A 20288-nucleotide genomic window follows, 5' to 3' on the forward strand; every position below is an offset into this window, starting at 1 on the left:
AACTCTCCAGAAGTCGAGTCTCACCAGAAATGTCTTTCCAATGCCTGACACCACATAGCCCTGCGTGATGTTGAGGGGGTTCAGGTCAAACACGAAGCCACTGCTGGGGTCCCTGATAGAGCAGACCTGGGAGAAAGAAAGGAGGGGCAAGAATGCTGTCACACCAAGCCCATGTAGCATGCAGATCCTGAGGCACTCCAGGACAGCCTGGAAGAACACTCCTGAGTCTGCACCAGGCCCCCCTGGGAGAGGAGAAGCCACGGGCCATGCTCAGACAGTGAGGCCCTGCTCCAGCTCCATCTTTCAGGGGGGCAGCAAGGTGAGAGAGCGGTGCCCTATTACCTGGGCAGCAGTTGCCACCCCCTGCCCGCCTCCAGCACTCGGACCACCATAGACCTACATCTGAGGTCCATGCAAACCCAAAGGGAGATTCAGAAAACGAGAGTCAGTTCTCTCAACCTGGCCACCAAGGGCACGAAAGTGTGACCAGTCAGTCAGGGCAGTGGCCCTAGGGGCATGGGATGAGGAGAGTAGGAGCTCAGATAAGCAGCTACTAGACCTCAAAGTTCACTCCAGAGAACATACCTGTGTGCAAAATGAGAACACAGAGCTGAACCTAAATGCCTCGAGATAGATGGGCCTGTCCGCACAGTACATACTAGGACACACAGGCCCATCTGTACAAGACACACTAGGATACACACAGGCTGGGTACAGACTATGAGGCACTGACCACATATGCTCTGAATTGAAGGTGAGACAAACTAAACATAGGTCCCAGCCCACGTGCCTTTAATATGAGTGATGTCAGGAACCCCAGACTATACAGAGATGGAGCCACAGCCCACGGAGCTTCAGTCACACAAAGGGGCATGGGATGGTGGCTACACACACACACACACACACACACACACACACACACACACACACACACACACACACACACACACACACGCGCGCGCGCGCAAGCACGCACGCACGCACCTGGTCGATGTCTGTGGTGACCTGGATGGGGCAGGCGGCCTCTGTATGCCACAAGAAACTGACCACACACTCCCAGTTGAGGGAGAAGATGGGGTGAGAGACCTGGAGGGTGAAGTAGGGCCATGTTAGCAAACAGCTGCTCTGACTCCAAAACACACTGCTGGGGACAACTAGAACCCAGGAGCAACTTCATGTCCCCTTTACTGGGGAGGTGCCCAATTAGCTACTGGCTGGGACCAGAACATGCCAATGTCCCCCTAAAGCCTGCCCACGGAGGGATCAAAAGAAAAACAAGGTTCATGGCAATTATAAAAGGACAGAAGAGGGCACATAAATGGGCATCCTGGCTTACACCTCAAAAATATGGAGCCAGACCCCTCCCTGAGCACTGGGAACAGGGTATTATCATCCCAGCCTAGCTGACACACTGCAGAGCCTATGCCTGTGCCAAGGAAGCCAGACCTTGGCAACAAGCATACTGGCCCCATGGACAGGGTGCAGGGGACAGGCTCATGCCAGGTCATTTCGGGGGAGCCAGAGTCGCTACCACAGGCTGGGCCATGCTTCTGGACCCTGTATGTGGGGACCAGCCTAAACATCTTGGCCCTCTGTCTGGCAATGGTTCAAACAGATACACAATCCAAATATATATGGAAAATTCCCGTAAGAGTGAATTAGGGGTTCAGAGAGGAAGCTCAGTAGGCTGAGTGCATGCTGCCAACCCAGGTTCAAGTCCTGGCACTGCATCATTCCCCAAATTCTGCAGAGAGCAGCTCCTGGGCATCACTGGGTGAGAGGGGAGAGGAGGAGAAGGGGGGTTTTGTTGATGCCGAAATTCTCCAATGGTTCCAGAAGCTGTTCACTGAACTCACTACTGTACACAGGGAAATCAAGGGTCTCAGTGAAATGTGAATGTCCTTACAAGTTAAAACTCATGGAGTCATAGGATCAAAAATATCCCTGTAAGTTGAACCCCAAGAAAGGGGGGAAGCCTCGGTATCAAGATCCCCCCACCACATTCAATAGCAAAGGAAAGGAATGCATAAACCCAACTGCAAAGGTGCAACAACCCACTGGGGATAGAACAACTGGACCAGGGAAGAGTTGGAACTGGCATGGAGCTTTGCATGTACAGGGTACACCACTATCCCTAGCACCATGGGTCCCTCCCCCTGAGCTTGCCAGCCTCCTCACAGGCCTGCAACAGCAGAAGAAAGGACACCTCCAGACTAAGGGTCTATGTATGGGAAGAGGGATGCTCAGAACTACAGAGCAGGGTCTGCATGAGGGGCTCATTCCCTCATTCCCTGCAAAAAACAAATGTAAAGCCCCACAGCAAGCCAAAGCAGGCCAGTGCCTTGCCCTGTTGCGCCTTACCGGGCCGCCACGGGAGCAGACAAGGTGGATACGGGTGGTATAGGTGGTGCGTTTGCCATCACTGGTGATGCATGTCGAGCCATTAACGTACTCCAGCAGCAGGCTGCCTCTCTCCTCTACCACCGGGCCCTCGGTAGCCGAGCCCAAGTTACTGATAGATGCCACCTCCGAGTAGGTACCCTGCAGGGACACAGCCATTAGTGTCTTCCCTTTATACCCAGTGGAAAGGAGGTGCAGGTACAAAGCACCCACATAAAAGATCAACCCAGGAGCGGGAGGCTAGAGGGGAAGCGGGTACTTCTGGGGACGGCCAGCTACAGGTCTCACACTGACTTGTATTGAGTGGGGCTTTTGTGGAGTTTTCTTCCCCCATTTTATTTTACTAAAGAGAAAATAAGACTCAAATCTGTGGCTAAGGCCTACATCAGACGCCAGAAGCAGGTCACAAACCCTGGTCTGGGGCCCATCAACTCCTACCTGCCAGGCAATAGACAAGGAAAATCTCAGGACCGGGAATAGTCCAGGAGGTGACGGACTTCACCGTCCACCAGGGGGCGCAGTCAGCCCACGCTAAGCAGCGCGAGGAAAAGTCCTTCCTGACTTGCCCTATAAAAATGGGGTGGAAAGCACTCCAACATCTTTTAAAAGTGACACTGCATGCTGTGAGCTCAAGGAGAAAGACCAGAGTCCATTCAGCTGGTCGGATTATTGGGGTAGGGGGTGCAGTTTGGCCATAAGCAAACCCATGAGAGGAGAGTTCACCAATGTCAAGACATATCTTCTGAATTCAGTCTGGATGGGGCACTGGGAGCATCCCTAGAGATACACACACAAGTCTGACCCAGTGCAGGAAGGCCCTAGCCACGGGCTAGGAGGGTGCCAAGAGGCCTGGCAACAGCTTACCTGTTCATTGACGTATTTCATCTGGCACACAGCTGCGTAGCGGTCACATCCAGGCACGGGGTTGAGGGGCCGGCACATGTTGAGGTAGTACTTCCTCCAGGTGTTGTGCGCGCCTGCATTGTCCATGGCAAACCAATTTCCCGAGGCACCGCCTTCCCATTTTGCCAGGCTGGAATGGCATGAGGGGCGGGGAGGGTTAGCATCAGGGGTCGGTAGGCAGCTTCCTTGCTCAAGGGTTCTTCCCCCCAGCACCATGGGGGTATGAGGGTTATCTCAAGCAGACACACATACTCTTTTTTCTATGTTGTCAGAGAAATATAGGGGTACAGGGGAGGCATCTAGCCTCCCACCACAAATATTGCTCAGGTCACTCCTACAACCTGTGGCCAGCACAAAACTAGCCCCCTATACAACTACAATCTCAGTGATCTGGCGTCATAGTTTGTTTTTGTTTTTTTGTTTTTTCTTCTAGGGGAGGGCAGGGAGAGGCCACAGCCAGCAATGCTCAGGGTTTATTCCTAGCTCTGTGCTCAGTGACTGATCACTCCTGGCAGTGCTCAAGGAACCATTGGGATTAAATTAAATTGGCTGTGTGCAAGGAAAGTGCCCTACTCGCTTCAGTCCCAAAACTAGTGGTCTTTTTTTTTCCAGGCCACACCCAAGTGATGCTCAGGGTTCACTCTGCACTCACTCCTGATGGTGCTAAGGGATGTTGTGGGATGGAGCCTGCCCCAGCAAGTAAGACACGGGATGGAACCTGGACCTGCTACATGCAAGGCAAGCACCCTCCCCACTGTACTCTCTCCAGCCCCAAAAACAATGGTTTCTAAATAGCCCACAGAACACTGCTGCTCGGCAGAAATTCCCCACTGCCTGCCTGAACTCTTAGTCGTGAATGTTCTTATTAGAATAACCACCTTCTATTCCTGCCTCAGAGGTGCAAGAATTGACTTTGTTTTCAGGGCTCTGCAGGATGTAATGCAGGTTGCAAGACAGCACCTGAGCTAATGCTGACTCTGTGTGGATGGGAGGAAGGGAGAAAAAAGAAGGGGGAGAATGAAAGAGAGGGAGAGAGGTACACACTGCATGTAGGAAGCCCACGTATAAATTGGTCCTTCAGGAAGCCACTGGGACCAAGCCCTGACCCACCCAGCCACCAAGCTAGGAGCTGTCCTGACAATGAAGTAGAACCGTGGGCCAGGCGCACCTCGAAAGGTCATACTGCTCCAGTGTGGTAGGGTCGGTCACCATGCATTCCATGGGCTCCTCAGGGCAGGCAAAGCTCGTGTACCAGCGGAAGTTGTAGGCAGAATTGTCCTCATCCTAACCAGGCATGGGAGACATGAGTTGAAACCAGCACAGAGGGGACCCATCTCTGCGGGGCACCAACAGGTTGGAACCCTGACCACACACACATTGCAAACGTGATGCTGAGCTCAGGGTGACAAACCCCCACACACACACATACCACCCCCTCCCTGGAGCACCAGCCCTCCATCCCCCTTCCCACCCTCCGCACCTGGTACTCAGGAGTGCCCACACCAACATCCCGGTCACACAGGAAGGTGATGAGCGTAGTGCGTGGGTTGGTGCGGCCAGTGCTGTAAGGGGTCCCGTCCTTGTAACTCAACTGGATCATGCCGTCATAGTAGGAGAGCTTAGAGTTGCTCATGCCAAGATTCCACACTTTTTTCTCACTGCAAAAGCCATGCATAGTGGCAACTCGCACCTGGGACATGCTATAGGGAGGCTGGACGACCTACCCTCATCCTTGCTGGGAAGCGCTGCCCCCACTGAGAAGAGAACCACACCCACCCACACCCAGCAGTCCCTCAACTCACACTGACTGCGCTCATGGCTTCACCCCCTAACACAGCCACTTGCCTCTTTGCCACCTGGCAGGCACCCCAGCCTGCCTGGCAGGCGCCAGCGGTGACGGGGCCACACACATTGATGTAGAACTCATACTTGTCCGTCTCCACCTTGTAACTCCCATTTTTCTTCCTCAGGGACGACAAGTCGAACGAGAAGCCTGCAGGGATGGACAAGGCCAGTGCGTGGTCGGCCAGACCAAGGTCACTGGGGGAGGCATGCCGAACTCACACCCAGATACAACAGAGCCAGAGCTGGCTGTGGGGCTGACGTGCCGTGCCGTAGGGGAGCCAAGAGAGATGGGACGTCCCAAACCAGGCCGCCTCCCCAGGTGACACTGAGGCGAAGATGTCCACGAAAAGGGGACAGTTCTACTTCATTGTCAGGGCAGCTCCTAGCTTGGTGGCTGGGTGGGTCAGGGCTTGGTCCCAGTGGCTTCCTGCAGGGGCCTCACTTCTTGGGTATTTTTAGAGGGCCCTCCCACACCCCTTCCACTAGCCCTGCAACCCTTTCTTTCTCCCTGTCTCCGAGTCTGGATCCACAGCTCACTGCCGGGCCCCTCACAGTCACATCACTACCTCCACCAAGACCCCACAAATAAACAGCGCCTTCTATGGTGGTGATAGGCCAGACCACCGTGGTAGCTCAAAGGGTCCCAAAACCTGCACCCACCTGCCTCCGCATCCAAGACTGTGCAGTTGGAGCCCTCAGTACGGGACAGCACACAGGCAGCCGCTGAGTGCCACTCAAACTCGTAGAAGCAGCCATCATCTTGCACCGAGCGTAGCACTGGGGCACTCTCCAGGTCCCCTGCAAGGGAGGGGGTGGGGGGACTTGCAAGTGGCACGACTCTTCACATTCTGCACCCGCCCTTCCATGGTCTCGGCAGTGCACCAGATGGACGGATAGATAAACGGGAGGGTGAAGGGTGATGGAGGATATGGAGGTGCACATTATGCAAGGATAGTGGGGAGCATCTCAGAGTGAGATGTGTGGCACCATCTTTTAGTTGGTTTCAGTGGCCTGTTTCCTACTGCATTAGCCCATAATTTTTTAAACAAAATAATAGTAAGATCTGGGGGCTGGAGCAATAGCACAGAGGGGAGGATGTTTGCAGCCAATCTAGGTTTGATCTCTGGTATCCCATACGGTCCCTCAAGCCTGCCAGGGTGACTCTTGAGTGCAGAGCTGGGAGTAACCTCTGAGCACTGCCGGGTGTGGCCCCAAAACAAAATAATAATAAGTTTTCTTAAAAGCCCTCAACTCAGTGTGGACTTACCCCAAATGAGGGGCTGGACCAACAGACCAGGGAATAGGGCTCTTGCCTTGCAAACAACTGACCCAGGTTCTATTCCTGGCATCCCATATGGCTCCCCCTGAGCACTGCCAGAAGTGAACACTGAGCACACAGCCAGAAGTTACCCCTGGTCCCAAACTCAAAATGCACTTTGGAAAAAGAATATGTAAGAAAACATCCCAAGTGGAAGGGAATTGGCTCTTAAATTCCGCAGGAAAAGGCTTGGGGCAAGGTTGTGGTCCAGCTCAAAACCACGAAGCATCCCAGGAGCCCAAATAGAGGCAAAGTGGAGGTTGAGAGGGGTGTTCACCCCTAACCCGGTCTGGGGGGGTGGGGGGTGGGCAGGGACACAGGGAATACCCCTTGGGACCAGAATCTACAAATGAGATCACAGACATCAGCTTCGGTGGGCCAGCCAGAAGCTCCCCGGCCAGTCTCCCCCTGAAGCGGTGCCACTGGGTCCTTTGAACACCAAAGGAGGGGGTGGAATAAAGCATGCACACTGAATTCAGCACCCATGCCCACCACCCCTTCCCTGATTCTGAACCCCAGAAGCCGGTGGCTGTGGCAGCAACAAGGAGGCACCTGCCCACCATTCCGCCAGCTGGGGCTGCTCTACCTGGCTTGCACCTCAGCGTGATGTTGGAGCTGATGGTCCTGCCTGGCCCACAGCTATCCCCGTCTGTGTACGAGAGGACAATGTTCCTCTTCTCCAATATTGGGGATGTCAGAAATCTCCCCAGATTTTTACTTCCACTTTTATCTGGAAAAAAGAAATGGAAAACCATGAGGGCAAGGGACAGGAGATCAGGGAGTGCAAGCAGCTGTGCAAATGGCTAACACCCCAAAGTGACAACAACACAAACTGAACCCTGAGCCCCCCCCCACTTGTCCCCCCAGCTGTCCCCTATCCTAATAGCAGGAGCTTGCAACATCACTAAGAATATTCAAGCATAACTCAGACCAGGTGGTCAATGATGAGAGTCACGGGCTGTGGGGTCTGTGTTTGCCCATCCCGAACCCCTGAGATGAATTAGGTCACTGGGTCCACCTCAGCTACCCCCAGTCCCCAACCCTGATCTAGTGTTTTAGTGTCTAATGATCCCCACTTTCATTCCACGCTGGGCCCAGGGTAAGGTACTGTTGGGCCAGGTTCCAGGGCTCACTCACCCACAGAGCACACGGCTGCCTCCCCAGGACAGCCTCTGGCCTTGCCCTGATGCAGCACCCGGTGGCAGGCATTCACAAAGTAAAGTTTCTTTTCTGACGCCCGCTGGCTGCCATCCACAGCTTCCCAATTCTGCTCAGGCTCTGTATAGGGGAAAAGAGAGCAAAAATTCCTTGCAGTCCTACACCGCTGGTTTTGGGGGAGGCATGCAAATGCACACAGGACACTCATGAGAGCAGGTGAGCAAGGGAGCTATGAGGCAGAGACCCCAACAGTAAAACTTGGAGTCTCCAGACATGGAACAGGGGTGGGGTGGGTCGCCCATCCCATCCCACAAAGAGGATCATGAAGGATCCATCCAGGAGTGGATCAGATGGACAGAGGAAGGGGCATGGGTGTGGACACAAACAACCAGACCAGGGGTCCCAGGGTGGCCCCCCCAATATAGACAGCCCACCCACTGCACCTCTGGAGTGAGGGACAGTATTGAACATGTCTCCTTTCAGAGGTGGTCCATAAGATGCTGTGGCACTTTGGGGTGTTATACCAAGAGCTGGAAGATGGACACCTCGCCCTCCCACTCCCCGAAGTGGCCAAGACAACAAACCCAGTTCCTTGCACCCACCTGCATGCCGGACCAGCGCTGACAGGTCATAGCGCTGCTTCTTGCCAGCGTTGACACTGCACAACAGGGCTTCCTTCTCACGGACGCAGGCATGCTTGGTCTCCCAGGTGAAGAAGTAGGTGCAGTCTGCCTCACTCGTGAATACCGGGGCACCTTTTCCTGTGTGGCCCAGGAACGGCCAAAAGAATGCAGGGTAAGAGCAGGTTGGGACCCACTGAGTCAGACCCTCCCCCAAGCTGCCTTCCTTCCATACTGGGTAAAGGCCCAGAAAATTGGAAGGATGCAGGAGAGATGTTATGGGGGGTGGGTGTGGAGGCAGGAGGTTGATGGGGGGACCTGAGGCAGGGCTCCAGGCTATAGTCATGCCAGGCACTGCCAGGGGATGATAGAGACTGAGCCCAAGTCCCCATCCCCCAGGCCTGACCCTTCCCAGTGTGCACGCCCCAGCCCCAGCACTCAGCTGATTTCCCCTTGTAGAAGCGCCACCCCGCCACTGGCACCAAGGGCCTTTTTCCACCCCTGGCTGGTTTCACAGTCCTTCGGAGAGACCTCCCCGGCTTCCCTTTCTTGTGGTTGTGTGTCCTGAATTGCACAATGTTCCCAGGGAAAGGGAAATAATACTTTGGTATCACGGGCAAAGGATGTTCTAACTGCAGTGTCCACGCGACCTTTTAGAGTCCAGACCTTCCAACCAGTGCCAGCCACAGAAGCCAGCCTTGGCCCAAAGCCACATGGATGGGTAGGGGGGTGGGGACACTCGGGCTGGTGGCATAGGCAAGATCTGCTCCCTCCAGTCTATCACAGAGCTGCACCATGGTCAGCTTCTAGTTTCCTTGCCAGAGAGCAGAGGGACCAGCAATGAGATGGGGTGCCAGACTCGCCAGCACCAGCACAGCGCTGCCCTCCACCTGGCCTGGCTCTCTCAGTTTCCTTTCTTCCCTTCGCTGCATAAAGCCACTCACTCCTCACCGTTCCCACTCACCAGAAGCAGAGTTGCCCACATCCTGGGGGCTACCAAGAACTCACCTGCCCTGCACAAGTGGGCTACTCCTACTGCCTCTTGTCAAGCAAACATGGACAGATACACCAAGAGATGCACACACATTCTCCAGCAGGACTACGCAAAACAGTGTGTGCCGACACTTGGGGCCCATTTACTGGCAGGGTGAGGAGACCTCAGGAAGGGCCCCTTCCTGTACCCACCTGCCCTGGGAGCCCGCTCTATGCCCCAAAGAGCAATAGCACTGTGAATAGGAAATTTGCCTTACACACTGAAAACCCAAGTTTGATCCCCAACATCCCATATGGTGGTTTCCTGTGCCCATCAGGAGTAATTTCTGAGTGTAGTGCCAAGTAACCCCTGAGCACCACGGTGTGGCTAAAAAAAAAAAAAGGCAAATCAACACGCACCTTGGTGATTTTCAATTCGAACAAAGAAACAACAAAGTAGTTTATCAAAGTAATTAACAATATGAGGCTGGAACAAAAGCACAGCCCGGAGGCTGGAACAATAGCACAGGGCATTTGAGTTGTACAGGACCGACCTGGGTTCTATTCCTGGCATCCCAAATGGTCCCCAAGCCTGCCAGAAGTACTTTCTGAAGGCAGAGCCAGGATTAACTCCTGAGAGTCTTGAGAAATGTTCTTGCTGGAAATTCAGGCAGAGCATCAGTAACACTTGGAATGAGACAAACGACAAAACTAAGTGGGATGTGTATGTGAGTTCTCATCATGTTTTTCCTTCCTACTTGTATGCCTGACAATTTTTATAACCAAAACCATTTTTTTAAGTGGAGAAGGGGGATGGAGTGATAGCACAGTAGTAGGGCATTCGTCTTGCACACGGCCAACCCAGGATGAACCAAGGTTCAATCCCTAGCCTCCCATATGGTCCCCTAAGACTGCCAGGAGCAATTTCTGAGCGCAGAGCCAGGAGTAACCCTGAGCGCCTCCAGGTGTGGCCCCCAAAATAAAATAAAATAAGAGAAAATAAAATAAAACAATAGAAAATATAAAAATATATAAAATAAAACAAAGAAGGGGCCATGACCACAAACTCATTCACCATGTTCAAACCCAGCCATCTCTATAGACTCACTCTTTTCTTGAACAAGATGTAAACTGAGCCGTCAAAGATTATGGTTTCACCAGCCCACGTAGCAAAAAGCTGGCCATCTCAGGAGGAGAGGATGGACTAAGCCCTCGCCTTCGAAGCCACGTCTTGCTGCTTCTATCACCCAGAATCGCTATTTCCCAATGGCCCTACCTCATCACTGACCCTCTACAATTCCCTTCAGGGACAATCTGACTTCATGTTTTTGGGCCACACCCAGTGGCACTCAGTGGTTAATCCTGGCTCTGTGCTCAGAAATTACTCCTGGCAGACTCAGGGGATATGGGATACCAAGAATTGAACCTGGATTGACCACATGCAAAGCCTTATCCACTGTGCTATTGCTCCAGCCCCTTAATTTACTTTTTATTAAAGCACAACGACTTAAAAGTTATTCAGAGTTGAGTTTTACACATACAATATTCCAGTACCAATCCCACCACCAGTGTCAACTTTCTTCCACCAATGTTCTGAAGTTCCTTCCTATATCTTTATCTTGAGAGGCATTTTTTTAAGTTTAAATATTAAAATTTGGGTCTCATGAAAAAAAAATAGAGAAGGGAGCATGTCGGGAGAGGGAATGGACTTGAGGAAATTTTGCAGCCACAGCGCATCTGGACTTTAGATTTCCAGAGCTCTTGGCCACACCACGCACATGTCTGCTCTGAGTCCCTGCCGCGTAGCCCTTCTCAGGATCCTCCTGGTCTGCTGAGACCTTCCTGGAACATTTTATCTCCCAGCATGCCCAAATGAGATCAGCGCACTTGCACGGGTTTCACAGCCAAGTCGTTTATAGAAAGCCCAAAGAGCAGAGCCAGGGCCCGGTGAGGGGATGACCAGGTCAGGAGGAGGCCTGAGCCAAGGAGATGGGAGGGTGGTCCCCTGGGCCTCCAGGGCTGGGGACCTGAGGAGAAGCCAGCAGCCAGCTGCACTTCTTGGGAAGCAGGTCTTGAAAAGGGGTGAGGTGGAGAGAACAAGAGAGTGAGGGTGAAAGAGCAGGCAGAAGGAAGAGGGAGCCCGCAGCTTCCACCAAGTTCCCTTGCTTGCTGTTGCTGCTGATGTTACTCAAAGTCCCTTCCAAGAACTTTGGGCCAGACCCTCTCCACAGCACCTCCCAAACTCAACTCCCGAGCAGTTCTACCCCTGCTCCCAACTCAGCGGGAACGAGCTGGGACTGCCCTGGGATAGGCACTGTATGTGCCATGCCCTGTCCCTGCTGCCCCAGGTGGGACCTCTCCTCTCCAGATCGACCTGGATTCCTGCAGCCCCCTGGAACCGCAGCCCAGGGCACAGTGTGGTATAAAGGGGGGCAGTACAGCTCAGAGGCTTAGGTAGCCAGCCTCACCCCTGCTCCCAGTGCCTTTTCTACCCATCCTCTGCTCCCATGAACACTGTGGCCTCCCAGAGTCTGAGCAAAGATACAGAGTTGGCCCCCCACTTACAGCCGTTCTTGGGAACTTAGGCTTGAAGCTAAGGGCAGATAAGGAAACCAGTTTGACCACAGGTTTCCTGACACAATAAACTGGAGGTTTATTATCTTGATGGCCCCAGCTGCTCAAAAAACCCCAAACTTCTGTGTCAAGACCCAGAACCCATCTTCCCAATCAGGCATTGCCTGGAGCTAGGGGTTGGTTCATTCATTCATTCATTCATTCAATCCTTCATTCCTCTTCTGGTCCCTTCACTCCAGCTCCAGGACACAGGGTATTCCAGAGCATGGGGTTCAGGCCAGCAGAGTGGGGATGTGGCACAGAGACAGGTCAGCAGAAGTCCACTTGTGCATGTGTGATGCCAGTCTAGGCCAGGGCCAGGGAACACGGAAGAAATCCCAGCTGTGTGGCTGCAGTGGAAACAATCGAGTTCAAGGACCCATATGAGAGCCCAGCAGGTGTGTATGGAGGCCAGGCACAAGCTCCATGGGGCTGCAGAAGAACCAAAGATCTAGGCTCACAGCCTCTCTGCCTGGCAAAGGCTCTTTGGACCCTGTGCACCAGCTGCATCAGCCCCCCAGAGCCATATATATCTCAGAGCAGCTGCCCCAGAACCAGTGTGGGATTGAGGAGGGGTGCTGAGATGCTGAGACCCCCACAGGGGGGTTGGGAGTTCCAAACAGGGCACTGTGTAGGGGATTGTGGGAAGACCAGCACAGACCATCCCTTCTCCTCAGAAGTCAAAGGACTACCAGGAAATGCTGCAGCCATGGGACATGGATGGGACATTCTGCTGCCCCCTCGAGTCAACATCCCTCCCACTTCAATGCCCTCTGACCTTATGAGATGCTACCCCCCCCCCCCCACACACACACACACATAATGCCTAGTTCTACTACGGAGCTGCCATCTACAAGAAAAAGGGTCCCAAGCCAAAATGTCCTCCCCTAATGGCAGTGATGGCTAAAACAAGCCTGATGGGTGAGCAAGTGGCAGCCAGGCTTGCTAGGACGGGACCAAAATCACAAACTCCTTCCCAGCAAACCCAGTACTAGGTCTCTGCCCAAAACAAACAGGCCTGAAGAGGAAAAGTGGAAACAGGATGTAACATCGCAGGCAGGCCTGGTGGGCTGGGACTGCCACAGGACCGGACCTGCACCCACAGCCAGAGCAGGCAACAGGCATGGGGCTGGGGGGAAGCTGTATTCCTACACATGCACACGCAAGCATACTGACCTGCAGTCTTGTTACACTCCAGGTTGATGACTGTCATGCGCTGGAAGCCTGAGCTGCACTCGTCTCCACCGCGATAGATCAAGGTGAGGTCCCCATCAGAGTAGCTGCAGTTGGCAGGATAAGGAGACCCCAGGTAGGTTAAGTGGGCAGCAGCAAGAGGAAATAGCAAAGTCACTCACAACAGAGCCAAGTCTGTGCATCTCTATCCACCGAACACCAAGGACATAAATACATTCTGACCAGCTCTGAGGTGGTAGCCTGGAACGGGTTTGCTGCCTAAATGGAACATGTTCCAAATGTATATGCAAGTCAGCCTTTGATTTCAAAGTCAGATTTGGAGAGAGAGGCTCAGAGACATTTTCGCCTGGTGCACAAAGACCCCTCGAGCTCCAAGACTTGAATTTCTTTTATCGGGGTAAGGGGTTTGGGCCAGACTCCAACAGTGCTCAGGGATTCCTCCTGGCTCTGCACTCAGGAATTACTCCTGGCGGTGCTCGGGGGACCATATGGGATGCCAGGAATCAAACCTGGGTCAGCTATGTGAAGGCAAACGCCCTCCCTGCTGTTTTATCGTTCCTGCTATACAAAATAAGTACTAAGGTGTCCACCCAGTCCCCAAGCACCACTTCATCCCCAGAAGCTGCAGCAAACACGGACTCCTGGAGGGACCCTAAACAACAGGTACTAGGGGTGGCCCATTTTTCCTAACACTCTATGGACAAGGCAACCCGCAACATACCCAGAACCATCCAAGGTATTTTTCAAAAGTTCTGGAGTAGTTATTGGAACACTAACAAAAGTCTCAGAATATGGTGGTGTCAGGTAGGTTAATCCCCTGGGAACTCATGTCAGAGCTTAGTTCCACCTAGCTGGGGTCGGGGAGGCTCCAGAGGGACCCTCAATTGTGGGGCAAAGAGAAGCACCCCAGACAAAGCACCCTGTGTCCCGCCTGACTCCACCCCCCCCACAGGGATGCAGAAAGAAGGCACGCAGGGTACAGGGGTACCCATACAGGCGACTACCCACCGGAGGGTGTAATTCTGGTATCTTCCCGCGATTTTGGTCTGTCGGCCCCCTGTGTTCTTCATCTGGCATATGGCTGCATCCTTCTTGTTGCAGACCCCCGTGTTGGTGTCCCCACACACGCTCAGTAAGAAAGTATATTCCTTGCCGCCTGGAACCGAGTAGTATGGGACGCTCGTAGCTAGAGGAGAGGGAGGGACAGGGATATCATCATGGTGCCCTTGAGTGACACCCTACCCCTCACCCCAGCACCCCCCATACCTCCAAGCTGGCTGAGGGGCCGGAGGTCCACACTGATGTCATGCTGTTCGCTGTTGAGGGAGCAGCTGTCGCTTTCCAGGTAGTCCCGAGGGCAGGCGAACTCTGTGGGCCACTCTACCTCGTAGCGGCAGTTGGATTTGGCGGTCAGCTTGGGGATGGTGCCCTGCGGAGAGAGGGAGAGGGACGAGCTTGAGACCTTGGCTCATCACATCGCCAAACACAATGAAGTACCGCATGGGCTAGCACATCTCTGGCATCTCTATGGGGCTCTTAGGTCCTGCAATGACTCAGCTCAAAGCCCCATTTTGGGCTACTTTCAGGGCCACACCCCGGGGCCCAATGTGTTCCAACCTCAACTTCAAATCACAATTTCAGGGGTGTGGGTGGCAGGCAGCGGTTCCTTTCAATCTCGGGGGGGGGGGGGGGGACCGAGAGTGGGTGGAAGTGACCGTGTGTGCCCGGACATTGGCTTGATACCACCTGGAGAACCCGAGTGCTTCACCCTGTCCAGGTGAAGATCAGGGAATCCAAAATCACTATAAAGTCCAATTCTGCCTCTTTGTTGCCAGAATCACATATGCTCTTTACAAACAGGGCTTCTTATGGCTACAGCGATAGGACAGTGGGAAGGGCCTTTGCCTTGCATGTAGCCAGCCAGGTTTGATCCCCAGCATTTCATAGGGTTCCCTGAGACCTCTAGGTAAAGACCAAGAGTAACTCCTAAATACCACTGGTTGTGACCCAAAACAAAACAAAAAAACTAACTCAGGGGTTCAAGTTGTGAGTGAGAAGGGAGGTTAATGCTGCCTGTTCCTTTCCCTTCCCTGGTTAGGAGACATGGAGGAGACAGGAAGCCAGGTAGGTGGACCTGGCTAGGAGACATGGAGGAGACAGGAAGCCAGATAGGTGGACCCCGCAAATGTTCATGCCAGCTGAATGGTACCCGGTGCCATGGGGGGCCTACAGCACATCTGTGATTTATGAGGTGCTGAGTTAAATCCAGTCTGGCTGGATCAGAATCAATGCTAATTACTGGGCTACAGGGAAAGGGTCCCCTCAGCATGACAGTACCAGCACCATGATGAGTGGGGAGAGAAGAAGTTGGGCATCCATGGAGGATTCTGCTCAGGAAATAGCCAGAAAGGTGGGGGGAAATGCACAGAAATAGATTCAGCTAGAGCAGGTTGGGGTTTGCAGGAGATGGCAAAGTATGACAGACATGGGTCTCATTGAGGGGTTAGGATCATGCATGTCACTTCATCTTAAGACTGGTGTCTGCTCAGCGGCAGGCATTCCAGACAGGCAGACATCACAGTACTCAGTCCAGTAGCGCTGTGCAAACCATGGCTCTACATAACAACAACTGGCTCCCAATTCTAGTTCCAGAGAGTATTCCGTGAGCCTAAGCACCAATGCTTCCCAAAACATCTGGTGGTCACGGATCCCTGTGCCCCTACTATCTCCCCTATCCCCCCCATGGGAAGGGTTCAGCCAGAAGAGGAACCACAGTATCCTGCCAGCCTCTACTCCAGCAGCAGAGTCTGTGAATCCCTGGGAGAAGCAGAAAAGAGGGGACCAGTTTCCAGATTGAAGATGGGGACATGTGATAAGGAGGGTAGATCAGTGGATCTCAAAGACACAGTAGAAACCCACGTAGGTTAGCCACACTGAGACGGACAGAGAACCAGGCAGGTCCTTATGAAGCTGATGGTATGACATAGCCCTCAAGTCTGCAGACAGAGCTGCAATATCTGGAGGCATTTTTGTTGTGTACAACACACACACACACACACACACACACACACACACGGAGGCATTTTTGTTGTGTACAACACACACACACACACACACACACACACACACACACACACACGCCCATTGCCAGCCCCAAACACCACATTCCAAGGTGTCTGGGGGAAGGGGAAGAGTGGCCTACTAAGGAATCCAGCTCCTCCTTCATTCAAGTACTAGAAGGCAAAGTGGGGGAGATCCCAAAAAAAAGCCCTCCCCCTCTTCAGCAGCACCCCACACCTGCTAAAACACCCAGGGGCACGTGCAAAGCCCTGGGCAGGAACCCGAAGACAAAGAAAGGGCAAACCGAGACCCAGCCCTCTAGGAGTTTACGACTAGGCTGAACAGTGAATAAATAGCCAGAGGCCCTTGCAATAAATCAGGGGAGTTGGGAGGGGGTGGACAGGCAGGGGGCTCCCTCCCCTACCAGCCATAATTCTCACCAAAGTCTTGCCCACCCTCCCCCAGTCTGGCCAGCCAGGCCTGCGGGCCATCTGCAAGCCTCATTCCTTCCCCTCTCCCTCTCCCTTTCCCTCTATCCACACAAATTAGCTGTTTCTACCTTGCCCCCCTTCCTTCCCAGCCACAGAGAAATCAAGAGCCTTGGGGATTTACTAGGGTAGTATTGGTTGTTTTCATTTTCATTCATTCCAGTGGGCATCGCCATTTAGAAGAAACAACTTATTTAATCTGCCCCTTGAAGCACTTTATCTCAACACTCCAGCCCTACCCTGGATGGGGCAGGGAGGGCTAGCCAAGGAAAGCACCAGACAGTTCAGCCAAGCCCCTTACCCCAACAACCCCCAAACCCTACCACCACCAGCTCCCCTGCACCCTGCCCGGGCAGCCTCTGAAGCACAGACACCCACCTCTCTCCGTTCCGAGGGACACAGGAAAGTGATGGTCACTGCAGGACTGTGGCCATTGCAGAAATCCAGCGTCCCGGCCCCTTCTTTCCCATAAGTCAGGATGAGCCTGGAGAGAAGAGGAGGAAGAACCTCAGCCTCGCACTCCCTCACAGTGGAGGGAGAAGCATAAAGACTGAGGGAGAAGAGGGAAAAGTCTCTAGCCAGCCGCCAGCCCCAGACAAACTCAGATTCCCGCCATCAGGGAAAGAAAAAGAAGAAGAATGTTCTAAGTAAACTGCTGTTAAGTGTCCTTTCTTTCAAAAAGGGGAAAATAAATAAAGCCACCAACATGTAAATTTGAAACACTAACAAGAACTGCTGGAGTAAAGCAAACAAGAAAACAATGATAAAGGATCTAAGAAAACAAGCCAACAGCAGGGCTGCCCCCAGCTACATTTCCTGTCTCCAGGACCACTTGGAGGAGTGGGGAGAGGAGGGAGCCCCCGTTGCAGAGAAGGAGAAAGGTATCCCCCCACCACCACAAAACGCACATATCACCACTGTATCACTTGGGCAACATGAAACTCCTCATGGCCAGGCCTCAAGCTGGCCTATCTGAACTCTTGAGAAAGGGGGAGGGGCTAAAGTGGAAAGGGAGGGAGGGTCTATCTGGGCCAGAAAGAGCTGGGGTCCCCCAGATGCATAGCAAGGGGATGCCAAAGGCATGTGCACAGCAGGGAGAGCAGGGGTCATCCCTGTACCCTGCAGTACCCCGGTTCCTGGCTGGAAGGACAGTGACATGGATGCCCAAGTCCATGGCTGCCTCTCATGTTCATCATGTCGATGGTAACGACACATGACCACATGACCAGGCGGCCTCTAGGCTCTGAGCACAGAATCCGTGCACATCTCAGTGCCTGCCCAGAGGCTCCTGAGCCCTCACCTCTCAAGCAGCAGGGAGCCATTCTTGGGGGGAGGGGGAGCATGGGGGAGAACCATCCTGCCAGGACATGGTAGCCAGGGCTCCTGGAGAGAATGACCAATGCACACACGCACCTGTCCTTGCCCCGGAATCGCAGGCCATCCTTGGGCTGGCCCACATCGAAAGCCTGGTCCCCACGCAGCAGGCAGGCAGCTGTGCCCAGGGGGCAGGCACGCAGCTGAGGGTTGGAGTCTCGGAGGGTGTCTGAAACAATGGCGGGGGGAGAGGGGAGTCAGTCCACGTTGGAGGGGTGCCTGGGCCTCACATCCACACCCACACCCACACACAGGCCACCCTTTGGACAACTGCAGCAAAATTTCGTTTGGGTTGGTTTGTTCATTTGTTTGTTTTTTTGGACATCTCCTGAAGAAATATAAAAGCAGCAGACCAATGGGGGGCCAGGGTACACCCCAGCCTGTGGGAGGCAGGTTTACAGAGCATGGCATGAGCGAGCGAACACCTGGCCCCTACCACCCACCCCCAAGAACATCCAGAGCTGTGTCAGGGATGTTATTCATAGCCAATATGTCTTCCTTCTCCGGGAGACACATCCCCCCTCTGCACACTCCCTTGGGGGCTGTAAATAGAAAACAAGTGATGTTTTGAGCCAGGCCCCGAAGAGGGTGGGAAGAACCTGCAGACAGATCTGGGGCTCCAGCCTGAGCCCGATTAACCAGCCACCCCATAAAAGGGGGTTGATAGTAGAACGGACTCCATGATTGCCTGCCACCTCCCACTAGAAAGAAGCTGAAATGTGCCCCAAATTCAGCCAGCCCCTGAAGGTGCTGTGAGAACTACTGACCTCAATGGTCCCTGGGTTCCAGCTGCTGAGCCAGGGAGGCACCAGGACTCCCAGCTCATCTTGGCCAGTCAAGACCTAAGTCTTAATGTGGCAGCACTTAGAAATCAGCACAGTTCTCAGCTGAACTGGAAGGAGTAACTGGTGCCTGGCACTTAAGGGGGGCTGGCAAAGCTTCCCCAGACAAGTCAACACCACCTCAACAGTCAGGAGTCTTATCAGCTGGTGGGGGGAGCAGGTAGAGAGGAGGAGGAGAAGCAGGCAGCTTACCACCCCCAACCCCAACTCCCAGATGAAAGGAAGGGCAAAAGCAAAGAGCATTTATTTGCTCTTCAGCAGGCAGGCGGGTTGTGAAATTTCACAGGTGGGAGTTCATCCCTTGTGCCTCTATCCTGTGTCTAAGGGGTGCAGAAGGCTGAGGAGAAGAGGGGAAACAGGCAAGTAATTGGGAGCTTGGTTAGCTGAAGACAAAACCAGGAGGAAGTATAGATACCAAGAAACTTCTAGAATCTCCCAAACTGGGTCCAGGTCATCTTCAAAATAATTAAATACATATATACTTGTATATAATGAATGATATATAAATGATTTAAAATATATTATATATGTGACATATAGATCAGGAATTAAAACATGATTTATATATCAGGGAGTTTGAACGTTAGATATATATATCAGAGAATTTGAACATTCCCCAAACCGATGGAGTCCTTTGAAACTCCTATTCTCGAGGTGTCTTTAAATGAAAATTGGAGTTAGGAAAGAAAACTCGGTCACAGATCCAACCAACACAAAGACTTTGTCTACGTGCCTTTCCCCAAAAGAATATGAAATGCTGTTCTGGAGAAAAAAGGAATGTCAATATAGTCTGATAGTTAAAAAAGAAATTCTGAAATTCTCACTAGTTACTTGCTAGTGAATATCTATATGAAATATGAATATTCACTTGATTAAAATGGCTTAGAAGTAATCAACTAAAATGGCCAAAAAAAAATACTGAATCCCACATGACATCTGTGCACATATATATAAACATGAATATATAAACAACTGAAATGTGAGTCTGTAATCACTCACCTCCTACCCAAACAGAAAAGTCTCAGATTTTGTTTTTTCCTTCGGAGTGGAGCAGGGAAGGAACTGAAGGTCTCTCGCTCTACACTGAACCTCACCTCACGCTTTGAGGGGTTCAGGAGGGGGATTGTTTGGTTTTAAATTTTTTCCAATTTGTGTTGTGCTAAGCAAGAAATAAGAAACTGCAGGGGACACTAAAAATGATCTTCTTCTTAGTAATTTGCCTACAACGTGGTGTCAGGGCATACTTGCTGCTGAGGGCAGAGAAACAGAGGAACAGGTAGTTGTGAAAATTCACAGCTCACCAGTCCCAGCTCCTGAAGGGGGATTCGGGAGGTAGGGACAGTTGGGGGTAGGGGTTATCAGCTGAGAGACTATCACAGGAACCTCGGCAAAAGGCAAGACAGCCTGGCCCTACTCAGAGGGCCCAGCTCCGGGTCTCCACCCCCTGCCCCCGGCCAGCCCCAGGCCCCCTCACACAGCCTGCAATGAATCTTGGAGCCAG

At 52.8% G+C, this 20288-nt stretch overlaps 1 protein-coding gene across 1 annotated transcript in view; it reads right to left on the reverse strand.

The window, feature by feature from the left end:
- Positions 1 to 20288, reverse strand: part of IGF2R (insulin like growth factor 2 receptor) — a 78386-nt gene that overhangs the window by 22428 nt on the left and 35670 nt on the right. Inside the window, exons 6-21 of the mRNA XM_049765311.1 lie at positions 17985 to 18114; positions 16950 to 17055; positions 14290 to 14452; positions 14032 to 14209; positions 13006 to 13109; positions 8227 to 8385; positions 7604 to 7744; positions 7053 to 7196; positions 5809 to 5946; positions 5145 to 5296; positions 4784 to 4957; positions 4472 to 4587; positions 3265 to 3433; positions 2362 to 2541; positions 985 to 1086; positions 25 to 126 (exon numbers count right to left, since the gene is read on the reverse strand). Coding sequence (XP_049621268.1) covers positions 25 to 126; positions 985 to 1086; positions 2362 to 2541; positions 3265 to 3433; positions 4472 to 4587; positions 4784 to 4957; positions 5145 to 5296; positions 5809 to 5946; positions 7053 to 7196; positions 7604 to 7744; positions 8227 to 8385; positions 13006 to 13109; positions 14032 to 14209; positions 14290 to 14452; positions 16950 to 17055; positions 17985 to 18114 — 2258 coding nt within the window. The remainder of the gene's footprint in view (positions 1 to 24; positions 127 to 984; positions 1087 to 2361; positions 2542 to 3264; positions 3434 to 4471; positions 4588 to 4783; positions 4958 to 5144; positions 5297 to 5808; positions 5947 to 7052; positions 7197 to 7603; positions 7745 to 8226; positions 8386 to 13005; positions 13110 to 14031; positions 14210 to 14289; positions 14453 to 16949; positions 17056 to 17984; positions 18115 to 20288) is intronic.

Source organism: Suncus etruscus, chromosome 18, assembly GCF_024139225.1.
Source record: "Suncus etruscus isolate mSunEtr1 chromosome 18, mSunEtr1.pri.cur, whole genome shotgun sequence".
In the NCBI taxonomy this organism is placed as follows: domain Eukaryota; kingdom Metazoa; phylum Chordata; class Mammalia; order Eulipotyphla; family Soricidae; genus Suncus; species Suncus etruscus.